General features: G+C 32.0%; 1 protein-coding gene across 3 annotated transcripts in view; it reads left to right on the forward strand.

The window, feature by feature from the left end:
• The window catches only part of LOC107446715 (protein toll), a 52,103-nt gene extending 41,315 nt beyond the window's left edge, over positions 1-10,788 (forward strand). For all 3 annotated transcript variants that reach the window (XM_016061431.3, XM_071179054.1, XM_016061432.3), the window contains one exon: positions 6,005-10,788. In XM_016061431.3, the coding sequence (XP_015916917.2) occupies positions 6,039-9,158 (3,120 nt within the window). In that variant the 5' untranslated portion in view covers positions 6,005-6,038 and the 3' untranslated portion in view covers positions 9,159-10,788. The remainder of the gene's footprint in view (positions 1-6,004) is intronic.
• The last annotated feature ends 3,194 nt before the right edge of the window (positions 10,789-13,982 follow it).

Below are 13,982 nucleotides of genomic sequence, written 5' to 3' on the forward strand. Positions count from 1 at the left end.
TATTTTGCTTACATGATTTTTATTTTGAAATTAATCAGAGGTGAATAATGAGACCAAGATTTATTAGTCCCGCCTTCTGATAAATTGGTAATAAAATAGTTCGGAGTCAACTTTTTTTCTTCTTACCTTGATTATTGTCTCTTGGAAAATGTCACTTACGTATGTCTCTTCCACTGATCTCTTCAATTAATAAGGCTAAGGTGATTTTTTATTTATTATCATTTGTTGCTCTTCTCTGTTGCTTTACGTTATCATATTAAGCAAAACACGTTTTTTGTTGTTCATCAAATCAGAACAGATATTAGCTGTATCTCTTGGCTTGATGATATTAGATACATACAGCCAACTCATGATGGTCAAAATTTACCTTTATCAAGTCATTTTCTCTGGTACAAATCCCTTTCAAGAGTCCATAAGACTCTTATTTCCACAGTATCGGTATTAAAACTATTTAGTATTGGTACAATTTTAATAATCAACAAATATATAAATATAATACTTCATACCTATACACTTATCTTACCTATATACGTATAGACTTTATACCTATATACTATATAGCCATTTGAGTTTTTTGCAAGATACGTTTATCAGGGGAAGCAAACTAAAACCGAAATTTTAAGAACAAATAAAATTCTTTAAAAAACTTGATAAGGACTTTGGAACATGACGTTTCTCTACCTGACCTTTAATTTACTGTTTAAATTATTTTCTGTGGTAGTGTAAAAAAAGTTTTTTTAATTCTAATTCATTAAATTATTAATACACTATTTGAAATAATCACAACTTAACATAAAAAATATATTGAATGTAATACGCTCTTTAATATACTACGAGAAAGCTGTTGTCGACAGTTCTTTTCACAGGGCTGTCTCGGTTTTTATTCATTTATATCAGTGGTAGTAAATTTGCGTAGTAGGAATTTAGATTTTCAAATAGCATTTTATCGTTTGGAGAGATTTCCTGAAAACTTACATCCGTCCAGACAGTTCAACCCGGACACCATCTCCGTATTGGTGATGTTTTATGTGTTTAAAATGAGGTAAGCAAAATTGTGGTTTAATTATTAAAGTTTGGGGGTAACATTTGTTGTTGTTGTCGTGGACCATTAAGACAGGTGAGATAATTTGTTCTTGTTTTCCAGTGGCGTCATCTATGGCCAAGAATCCGACTTCTGTCACACCCATACATCACACCAGTTTTATAGGGCGGACCCATTCACACATTCATTTATTCTTCCACAGATCGTAATTTTTACCTGAATCAGATAACGATCCATCATTAATTCAGTACCCCAGCCGTATAATTCGTTATGGGAACATGGAGGACTTCGTGTCCCGACTAATTAAACGTGTACCAGTCACTGCACGTAGCCAGCTGGATTCGAACTCCCATTCTCACGAACCCGAGTCCCGCGCCCTGCTAACCAGGCTATCCCTGCCCGGTGTAACATTTAAAAAGCACATTTAATGCTGTGACCATTTTCTCAAACAATCATCTTGAACTATGTCCAGAATAAAAAGCTCTCCTACGATTGTTTGTAGAATGCGGATGTGATGGTTAAAAAGACGAAAGCATTTTTAAGTAAAATAAAAATTGCCGCTATACACTTTATGTCATAATTTCTAGAATAAATATTTTTGTTGAAATCCGGAATCACTAGATTAAAATACACCACCAAACAAGATTCCAAACTATTTAGACTTCCCTTTTTCCCCCTTCGAATGAATTAAAATTAAAATAACGAAAACGATTTAGAAAAATATCCCAATTCAACAAAACAAATAACGAGACATTTAACTTGGCTGTTTATCCGAAATGTTCGACTCCGACTAAGTCGATAAAAATTTGAACGGAAACTATTATTAGTAAGTAGTTGTTAATCATTTCTATTGTTTTTATGCATATTTTTAATTAAAATGACACTTCCTGTTACAACAAAATAGTTGAAGAAATAAATGTTAAGAAATTCATATTTCTACGAAATGTTTAAATTCTGAAGAATTATATTTAAATAAAAAGTATAGCTGCATATTTCATGCACACAATATCACAGATAAATTAAAAGTATTTTAAGAAGGTTCTCTACATAAACTTTTTAATCATTCTTTTAAAAATATCGATTTTTCAATTTTTTTCTTTTTCGATGAAGCCCGGTCGTTGGGTGGAGGCTCTATGGTCGGATCAGCCTTTCAATGGATCGATAAAATGTGTACCCAGTTGGCATGGCGGCTGACCAGACACCCAGAACATTTGTAACCCAAAGCACAAGGTGAAGGATAGTGGGATGAGCCCAGTAGGTCATTCATGAGCTGTTGAGCCACTGAGTTTGGATTTTATCTCTTAATAGTTTAATGAAACATTTAACTATTTGTTCTTTTGAATAATCTTTTGTCCTTTATAAATATTAGTCTAAAGAATCTTTATAACATCAAAAAGCGTCTTAGTTATGTAACTTTTAATGAACCGAAGTAGTTTTATTAACTTCTCATAAAACATGCACTTAGATCGAGATAATTAAATTATTTTCTTTCCTGTCAAAATAAAAATCATCTTCTGGAAATTGGCATGGGCAGCCTGTCTAAAATTATTTTATAATAACAATTTTTATAATAACACTTGTTATTTTATAATAACACTATTGCAAAAGTAATAGCCCCAAACTGTGAGTCACTTCAATATTTTTCGCGTTTTATTTATTTAATTTTTTGGGCTGAAATAATTTCCATTAGTTCTTACCATTATCCGTTCATCCTTTTAATGAATTTCAAACAAAGTAAATATGAAATGGAAATTATTATAACAGCTAAAAGAAATAAAGTTATTAATAAAAACTATTCTATATCCCTATTATTACTGTTGGAGTAGAAATAGATGTCACAATGTGTTTATTTTAATCTAAAAATTTGGTTTATCTAATCTACTGGAGGAGCATGTTGCATTTGGAAAGATAAAATTTTCTACATTTAATGGAGCACCCACTGAAGAATTTCAGTAGATAGCAGATTCGTTATAATTAATTATTTATTTTTTAATAATTTTATTATAATTAATTTTCTAACGTATCTATTCCTTTTGTCACGTAACAAAGTATTTTTAAAATGTTTCTGAAATAAATGTCCCCATCATACTGCGATCTGACTAATTCTAGGCAATTGTGATGTCTTAAACTAAAAATAGAAAGTGATAATGACTGATTGACTTCAACCACAAAATTTGAGGCATTTTGTAAAAACGGATATTTTATTATTATAAATAATTATTTATAAAACTACAATCTAGTGTGTTCCATCGCTATTTATAATTTTTCAAAATTGTAATATCATTTTGTGAAAGTTATAATAAGATGAGAGCTCGAATAATTGGTTTTATGCCATACAATAAGATTTAAACTCTAATATTCGAAAATTTCCTAAATTGCTGATTATTCAGAATTAAAATGATCCATCTAACGAACGTGACTGAAATACATTCCCTTTTTACTTAGAACCACCTACACTGCTGAAAAAGTGGTTTTAGATTTTTTTCACCCCTCCATCGCATTGATTGACCTCAATGATCAGAATTCGAAAATGTTTTTACTTTTTCTCTTGCTTACTATTAGTTTGTTATCCTTAACACACATACTATTTTCTAGCTAGAGTATCGCAGTGAAACAGTAAAAGAAATTGAAGTAGTAAAATAGCAACAAACATTTAATCTATTTATTGCATACTTTATAACGACACAAAATAAGAAAACGACATCATACAAAGAAATTTATTTCATTATTCAATTTATCTGAGATCCATTATTCAAGTGAAGACGCAATCACTGTGGGGGTAATTTTATCGGATTATACCAGTAAGATGACGACGCTCTCAGTGTACAATGTGAGCATTGGTTTCTTTTTATATTTCAAACACTTACTATCTGGCAAGCATGAGATGAACCTCAATCACTAAACATGTAGGTGGCAGTCGTGATTGTAAGGGATTTGTCTTTTCATTTTTAGGTTAAGATAGTGATTGGATTTGGTGGTTGTGTTGAACTTAAAACTAGTTATTGAACAACATTGTGAAATGAGCGAGTTTTTTTAACTCTTTTCAGAGCTCATCCCTACTGACAGTTTGCTAAATGGCAAATTTGTTCTTTTTTTATTTTATTTAAAATAATTTTTTTTAAACGAGTTATTCAAAAAATTTATTACGGAACAAATTTGTATAATCAAAAAATTTCTTTTTGAATTGGGGCTGCTCTATTATACGTAAGACAATCATCAGATGATCGATGAAGTTTTTTAGTTGATCAATCCATATTTAGCAACAATCTGAAATCAGATCCATTTTTTTTTCATCTACCATTTTGTAAAGATAGAAAAAAAAATCTATTTAATCTTAAGAACAACGAAAATGATTAAAAATGTATGATTATGTTTTTTAAATGCAATTAAGATCCTAATGGTCATCATGTCTATTCGAAAGATATATTTTTGGAGATGCCGAAAACTTTTAATAATTTTTATTTAAAATTATTCTCAATAACTTTCGAATTCAATAACGACGCACAAAACCTTATTAATGTAATTATTTTTTAACACATATATATTTTCGAAACTGTTGCAATATGTGATACTCGAAATTAAAGAAAAAAAAATTCTTTCTCCCTTATTTCAGTTACAAATGTAACCCCTTTAGTTACGCTACCATCTGTTGTTCCACCCATTTTGTAGTTTTACATTCCCAGTGTTTCCTAATACTACACAAATGCGTCCTTATAATTTTTTTCTCAGTTTTTTGCCATCAGTGGTTCACAAGCAGCGTCTTGGGTAAGAGGATAACAAATGATTAACACTTCACCACCAAGATCTCCTCATCCTACGACATGTACAACGTTTCTTCAAAACTTGCGTACCACCGATGTCGAAAACATTACATTTCCTAAATGTTTACTACTACTACTACATTTGTGCAGTATTATCGACAGTGTTAAAAACTACAATATATTAGTGATGAACTGGATGACAGATTAGATATAGTTCGTTCACCAGGAGTTGGCTCTTGGCTCCACCCCCTCTGACGCAGAGTTCATTTCAGCGCGGTAGTAAGAGAGGAACATCTCCGCTCTTGAAAATGAGATAACCCTTAATGCGCGCCAAATGCAAGCAGTGAATTCTTTTTCGGTTACTTATTTCGCTTTATCATCTGCTATTATACCTTTCGTTACTCTAACTAATTAAATACATTTTCAATATAAAAGCTGCTGTTTTCTTAGCAAAATGTCTCAAAAAAGATAAACTATTCACTCAAAAGAGAGAAATATCATCAAATTTATGAAATATTTAATGTTAAAAAAATGCCCACACAGAAGGCGAAATAATTATATTTGTCTTACGATCGCCAAATATCAACCTTGTTCAGGATCGTTCGCATCCTTCTTACAAAAATAGTGAAATAGTATTGTCGGATACCTTGTGATGAAGGTGGAGCCAAGTGCCAACTCTTGGCAAACGAACTATATTTGTAGCGTAATATATCAAATATTTATAACTGAATAAAAAAGAAGGGAACTTCCCTAGCAGTAAACTAACTTGGGTCCTCGTTGTGCCAATATTCAGGAATCTTGGCTTAATAAGGTTCAAAAGGCCATTATTTTTCAAATATTGTCCGATATAACATTGTCCGATTCAGCCGATATTTTACTGCTCCTTTACAACCAATAACGGCCCTACATAGAATTTTCATTATTTAGCCAATGTAGGTTCTATATTGGCCATTCTATGACCCATATTAAAAAATCTAGACATCCAAATATGGGTCCCACGGTGCATGTTCTTATAGGAACCATATTGAGCCCATTTTGAACCCAACTGGGGACAAGGTAAAATTGTTGCTAGGGTTGGTATATTTTATTTTGTGTTTCGCTATAGTTTCGAAAGTATAACTATTTATCCTTCTTTTGTGCAATCCCAGTATTTTATCGGTATAATCATTTCCCGAAATGTGATTTTTTCATTTATTTTCAGGGGAAGAAGAAAATGAAGCCATCGTCTGGTGGGGATGATCATGGAATCCCATCGCCTTACTCTATTGATCGTCGCATGTTTTACTCTGTGCTCTGCAGTCACGCAGAAATGCTCCATCAAAGAAACTCGAGCAGACTATTTCTGTGTCTGCGATGCTCTAGACGGCACAAACGGATGGACCTACACTTGCATAGACAACATGAACTTGGAAGCTGCCTTCACTGTCAAGTACATCGTGGGCCGCTCTGTGATATTCCAGTGCGGAAGCGAAGAACCTCACTACTCTCTCCTCCTCCATCAACTGGATTTGGAAGACATAAAGACGTTCGCTTTCAAATCTTGCCCCCTTCCAGCAGTGCCTTACGACGAAATTCTTCCATTCTATGACCACTCCCCTGTGGAACAAATTAAAGTGGAGAGAATTAAAGGAAACGCTTCGTTCACGAATGAAGTGTTTGGTAATTTCACAGAAACATTAAAAACCCTCATACTCACCGACAACGGTATCGAAAACATTTCCGAATCTCTCTTCAGCAATTTCACGCATTTGAAATATTTGTCGTTGTCAGACAATAGAATAAAGTCCCTTCAGAGCCGAGTGTTTGTGGGTTTGGAAAACTTGACAACTCTCGAAATAACGAATAACCTGCTCGAGAAACTTCCCTTTGATGTCTTCCAGGACCAAACATTGCTGGAGAAATTGTATCTTTACAAAAACAAACTGAGGGAACTGCCAGATGATCTCTTCAAAAACTTAATCAACCTCAAGATATTGGACTTAGCTGATAATCAGCTAATTTTACTCCCTAACCGTATTTTTGAGACCCTTTCGAATGTGGTATCCATTCGCTTGAGGGCCAACTGGTTGGGTACCGTACCTGAAGATTTATTCAGAAATTGCACGAGGATGCAAGTAATTGATCTCAGCATCAATAGATTCATGGAACCCCTGTCCGAAAACCTATTCCACGGATTGACTCATCTTGAAAATATTAGCATTCATGACTGCAATTTGACGCTCATCCAGGAGGGTTTCTTTTCGCGCAATCCGAATCTGACTCACTTGAATCTCGAAGAGAATAGTATATCTAGTCTTCCCGGAAAAATATTCGGAAATAATTCCAAATTGAAGGAACTAAATGTGAATTTTAATTTACTCAATTCTCTTCCAGTCGATCTCTTTCCAAATCATCTGAAACTCGAAAAGGTGTCTTTATTCAGAAATAACATATCCTCTATTCCAGACAGATTATTCAAGCGAGCCAGGAATGTTCGAACGTTAGTTCTCGGTCGAAATCGAATACAGAACGCCAGCTACGCTGTATTTCAAGATCTACCCAACTTAGAAGAATTGGATTTAAGTGTGAACAATTTAACCTATTTCAAACTAGATTTAAACGAGAATCTCAAAAAGCTCGATTTGTCTTACAACAATCTCTCTAAAATGCCTGCTATCAACTGGATACAACACTTGCAGTTGCAGAAGGTTAACTTAGAACACAACAAGTTATCTTTTCTTGAAGTCCCCTGGCTTCACTCGACAAATCATCCGATAATCAACCTTGCTAATAACAAAATAAGAACAGTAAGCGTAAATAATGTTTTGATCAATGATCTTGGCATCAAAAGTGAAGAGGCTTCAGAAAATTATAACAATTTTGTTGAAACTAGGATAGTTCTGAATTCCAATCCGTTTCTGTGTGATTGTCATCTGTTTAAATTTTACAAGTACATAAAAGAAAGCAACGGATCACCCAGATCCGTTCGAATCGATAACATTCAAAATTTATCATGCCACGAGCCCTTCTTCAATCGTAAAATAGTTTCGCTTGAGCCGCATGAGTTCACATGTGACCTACAGAACGAGTGTTCTAGTGCTTGCCATTGTTATTACAGAGCATCAGACAATGCGAACATTGTTAACTGCTCAAACCATGGGCTGAAATATCTACCAGATCATGTGCCATCTAACACAAGTGTTTTATATTTCAGTGACAACCTATTGACAAACATGGATGACTTTAATCAGAAAAGATGGGAAAATCTTACCGATATCTATTTGAATCATAACCTAGTATCAAATGTCGATAACTGGACGATACCAGTTCAGCTTAAGGGCATTTCTTTGCAAGGGAATAAACTGAGACACCTAAGCGAGCAGTTCATGGGCTTTGTTTCGAAAGCACCTCATTTTCACCTAGCTCTGAGTAGCAATCCGTGGATTTGCAACTGTTCTGCCATGAAATTCAAAAAGTGGCTCACGGAACACTACAAAAAGATCGGTGATGTACAACGCATCACGTGTGGCAATCGACTGAAACTGAACAACAGTCTCGTCCACACGCCTATTCTTACAACGCCGGACGATATTCTCTGCCCGCTAGACAATTGGCCGGACAAAGTTCATCTGATTACTGTGTCTGTTATTTGTGGTGTACTGGCTCTGCTCTTGTTTATAGTCATCGTACTCTATTATCGCAACAAGCAAACAGTCATCGCATACGTTTATATTCATATGCATCATGTATTCACCTGTTTTTTCAACGAAGAGGATATGGACGAGGATAAAATATTCGATGCTTTCGTTTCCTACAGTTGTTCCGATCGTGATGTCGCTATGGAACTCATCGAAGAACTCGAAAAGAAGGATCCGCGGTTCAATCTGTGCATACACGAGAGGAACTGGATTGCCGGAAACCAAATAAGTTGGAACATTTTCAACTCGGTGCACAACAGCAAAAGGACCATCCTGGTCATCTCCAAAGCTTTTCTGGAGAGCATGTGGTTTCAAGTGGAGTTCCACACAGCCTACTACCAAATGCTGGAAGACAAAATTGACAGGCTGATCATCATCGTCAAAGGTGACCTACCCCCCAAGGAGAACATGGACAAAGATCTCCAGTATTTGCTCTCCACCAAAACGTATCTGATATGGGAAGAGAAATGGTTCTGGGAAAAACTGAAGTACGCTATGCCGCACAAAAAGCAGCTCCTGCCCAATGATGTGCTGGCTCTTAAAGACAGACCTGACAGCGAAAAAGTCAAACCGATCGATAACCAAATAGCCATTTTATCATCGAGTGATTGTAAAACCAAAGTTCATGATCCCAATCGATCCACTCTTCATCTGGTTAAGAGTGTTAACGGAAATTAACACATTTTTTTTGTTCTCTCTGAAACGCCATGTAAATTTATGTATATTGATCTCTTGTAAAGAGTAAACTACATTTTAGTATAATTGAAGTGTCAAACTATATCGCACCATTTTTAGCTATATTACATTAAAAACAAAACCATCTCTGGTGCAAACCGAGGAAATCAACTGTGACGTTAAAATAAATTGTTTGGCGTTTAGCTAATTTTCACGCGAATCATATTAAAAATTTTGTCAAAAAATTTCAGACGTATCTGCTAAAGATGAGAGTCCTCGCTCGACACAGGTTCAATCATTTAAAGTCGAATTATACTCCCACTTCTCACACAATACTTCGAAGTTGTCAGACTTCAGCTTATAAATTTTTTAATCAAACTAGTTACAAGAAGAAAAAAAAACACTTCAAAAATTAAATTTACTTTTTACTGTTTTTTTTAAGATGCACAATTTGAAATTGTGGCAATAATTATTTTTTTAAAAAGAAATCCAGCCAAATATATAAATTAATACTCCGAAACGAAGTCTCAACTTTCTTCGAGTATTTGCCTCATCTGATAGTTGAGCCAATTCTTCAGAAAAATTGCATGTTTTTTTATAAAAGAAACTAAAAAATTTTTCCCCTTTTTCTTAAAAAAAATAAATAAAGACATAATATTTAGATTTATTATTTTTTTTTAAATTATCCTTTTTTTTAAATTTAAGTTAATTTTAAGTTTTATTCTAAGAAATAATAAAAGTAAAGGAAAATTATACATTTAGGATATCTTAGTGCAATAACACTGAAACGATGGTTAGTGTTCGCTAATTGCATTATTTATGCTGAACATTATTTATACATGACTGTTCTACTCTATTTTATTATTATTTTTTTGAGAAAATAACCTATGTTCTATTCAATTTTATTTAGGATTTGAAGGAACTAAAAAAAGAAATATTAATTCTTAAGGGAAAAAAACTGCTGTTGAAACAAAAGGCTTCCATTAATATTCGTAACACATCCGTAACTATTCATACATATAATAGAGGTTTATTATTTAAATAATTGATACATGAAATATTATATTTAGTTGACTTCATTTCGAAAGTAAGCCAACTTACCGCATGCTCGTGTAATCACTCGTTTTAAAATGACTTTTTAAGATTATATTCACTAGTTTTGCTCATTATTTTTTTTAATATACTTCATTTTTTAAAGTTTTAAACAAAAATAAGTTTTAGTCATTTACTAAATGTTTCGTTTAAATGGTTTTTGATCTGTGATTCATTAACTGCCGAGGTTTCTAACTATTGTTAATTTTTAGTTAAATCATTGTCTATTCTTTCGGATGATCTTTTGTGAAAAAATGACTAGCTGAAATATCACTCTTCTTACGAGATGAAAAGAAGGTAATTCATTCATAAATCAGTCATGAAAAACACTTAAACTTAAAAACATATACCAATAACGATTAATAAAGTTTATATAATTGCAATTTCTTTTATCTACATTATTTGTTGCCCTTCCCGGTGGCTTTGCGCTATTAGATTGAACAAAACACGTTTTTAGTAGTTCATTTCATCAAAATAAGAATGAACTGTTATCATTTGGCATGACGGCAATTCACAAGCCATCCATCAAGCGATTTTCTCCATTACTCGCGAGAGGCCGTAAAAAAAAAAATCTCTCTCCATAGTATCTATTATAAAACTGCACAGCATTGTTGTACATTTAATAAGCACCAAACATACTAACATGGGTATCTTTACATATATACTATTCAATAAAACTGCACCCATTACCATAATATCAGTAATGCAGATTATCAAAATTAATTCAGCATCCATTATAGTAGGACGATTTTTGTACGTTTCTCTTAAAAAGTACATTTTCATCATTCATTTTTCTTACTTTTCAGTACAGAACTTAATATTTTTTATTTCAAATACTGTTGATTTCAAATTATTTAGTTTTATAGAAACTCGTTAGACAACAGAGAAATATGTAAAGAGTTTCTACTTTAATGCTAGAGCATATAAAAAGTCGACGTATTTTTTTTTCAGAGATGGCCACAGTTTTAGCGCCATGCTACGTCAAAAAGCATAATTATGAGTTATATGGATGAATTTATCGTTTTCTTTTATTAATTTGAATTGAATTTATAAAGTTCTTTATGATAGGTCGTTCATTTGTTTTATTTTAGTTCCATGAAATGCTTTATGTTAATTCGTTAAGGATGTCGTTTGTTAATAAATACAAAAATACATTTTGCTTATTTAGCAATTTATTTTATTAGCTTATTTAGTAATTTATTTAATTACTATTTATTTTAACTATCTTTATTTCTTACCATTTTTCACGCTCTTAAATTTATTTCAATGTTGAATAAAATTCATATGTGTATATAAAAATAACATACACCATTGCTCCTTTTAAACTAAATAATAATAGAAAATAACTATCATTATTATGATTACAATAAAAACCATAATGTATGAATACTTAAAATCACAAAAGTTGCTATCATTAATTCCTGCAATGTTGATAATAGTTTTGCAAATGGCAACTTGTAAGCAATTTCATTTTGTCAATTATGTCATACTCTTTTTTAAAGTCTTTTACTGAATAGTTATTTCATAATGGTTTTTCCGCGTTTGATTTTTATGATGAAGATTAATTTTTATGTAAAAAAATTAATTTTTTATGACAGAAACTCTTTTAAATCCTTAAATAAAAATAACTTTTTTTGCTGCCCGTTATTTGTAGTGAATCTCAATACTCTCGCACAATCATTATGTCATGTTTTGTGTTTATGTACTACTATTAATTATGCAGTTTGGATTATATTAGATTTTAATTTATAGTTATCTTCTATTTGTATTGTTATGCCTCACATTTGTATATAAGTTCTTTTTTTCGTAATTCATTGAGTATGTAAACTGTTTAGAAAATATGTGTTCATTCTTATATATGCTATGTTGAGATTTCTTACATTTGTTACATATCTACTTATTTTATGTAAAAGAAGAATTTGTTTTGTGTTCAATAAAAAAAAAATTTAAAAATGACTATTGAAATAATTTTATTAATACTAATTACAATAATTATGGTGTCAGAAATTTAGGTAATTAGGTACTTTATTTACGTCACCCTGGAGCTGCGCAATGAAAGTCAAAAATTTAGAAATTAGTTCATCAAGTTCGGGTAAAATCTTTACAACTAAAATAGTTAAAAGCATACAAAATATTTGAAGGTTAAATTATTATTTATAGAGAGTTTAATAACACAAGTGCCTTGATTGCGCCTAACACAATTGTTATTACATATTTAATGCAATGAAGTCAAAATCTGTGAATAGGGCTTCGTATAATCAACTAATAGAAAGCTCCATTTTTTTTTTTTTTTAATCTTTACAAACAGAGCTTAAACTTTAATTTTCGAACAAAACAAACTAGATTTCCTGCAACATTTTTCTTACTATAATTTTATAACTACATTTTCATTTACTCGTTTTCATGTTTGAAACGATGGAATCTTGCAATCCAAGCTGTGGCGTACTAGACTTGGGTGCGCCCCCCCCACCCTGCAAGATTTAAAAAAGCGTCCTATCTAAAACTTAACACAAATTTTTTAAACTTATAATATGAAACGAACACAATGAAGAGACATTCGGGTATTTATAAGCATTCATTATATTTTACTTTATATAATTTTAATTCAAATTATTATTTATTTAAATTTATAAGAAAATGATTGGTCACTAGATGGCAGTAGTAATTATGTGCATACACAGATGATTTCGTAACATAGAGCATGGAGCTACTTCTAGCTCCATGATTCGAACAGCAGCCATCGGCTTCGCAGTCAGGCATTCTATCCGCTCGGCACTTGGCTGACTGTGCTTTTAAGTATTACTGAATTAAGTTTGACTGAATGTAAACAATAACAAGCTTTATGAAACCAGAAGAAATTAGAAACCGGTGTATCCCTCCTCTTATGTTATGTTTACGAGGCGATGTGTGAACAACTATTCTAAGAAGTTTTATTATCGTGTTTAAATTTAAGCGTCATTCATGAGAGTTTTCTGTCATTTATAAATTCTAACAGGTAGTGAGCCTAAAACAAATGTAACAAAATTAATATCACAGCATAAATAAAGTGCAAAGTTAGTCAAGGATATTTTAAAATCTTAAGGTTTATCATGAAGTCTGTTACCCCGTAAGACATGACATTAAAATGAGTAATTTGGTTTTTAAGCAAACATACATTTCTTACTTTTCATTCTAATATTATTTGCAAATAATGTAATAAATAGTAAAATATTAAAATAATAATAAGAAAAAAACGAACTGCAGCTAAAGTAAAATTGTATAATTTGAAAAATATATTCTTCCATATCAAAGAAAATACACTCTGACCTATTTCACCGATCTAAAGTCTATTTCTTCCCGAATAAATGAAAATAAAAAAAATTAATAATAAATGAAAATAATTTTTTTTTTATCTGAAACGCAAACAAACAACACAAAGTTCAATGAAATCAACGCACGCAAATTGAAATGGGTGTCTTTTGAGAAGCACCGTTCAGGATAGGGTTTTACCAGACGTTTTGCAAAAGCATACCGTCATGTGGGGCTACTTTATGCAGGATTTCACAGTTTTTGAACTTTGACATGTAAAAAAACTATGTTAATTCAAACTTTAGTAAAATTTATCGATATTATATTCATAACTGAACTCAGACGAATGAATTTGATCAATATTGGCGATATTTGTATGTAATATTTACAAATAATAAGTCAAAACATACCTTGCACAAAGAAGCCCCCAAGTATAGGAATTCTGTT

This window comes from Parasteatoda tepidariorum, chromosome 3 (genome assembly GCF_043381705.1).
Source record: "Parasteatoda tepidariorum isolate YZ-2023 chromosome 3, CAS_Ptep_4.0, whole genome shotgun sequence".
Classification (NCBI taxonomy): Eukaryota; Metazoa; Arthropoda; class Arachnida; order Araneae; family Theridiidae; genus Parasteatoda; species Parasteatoda tepidariorum.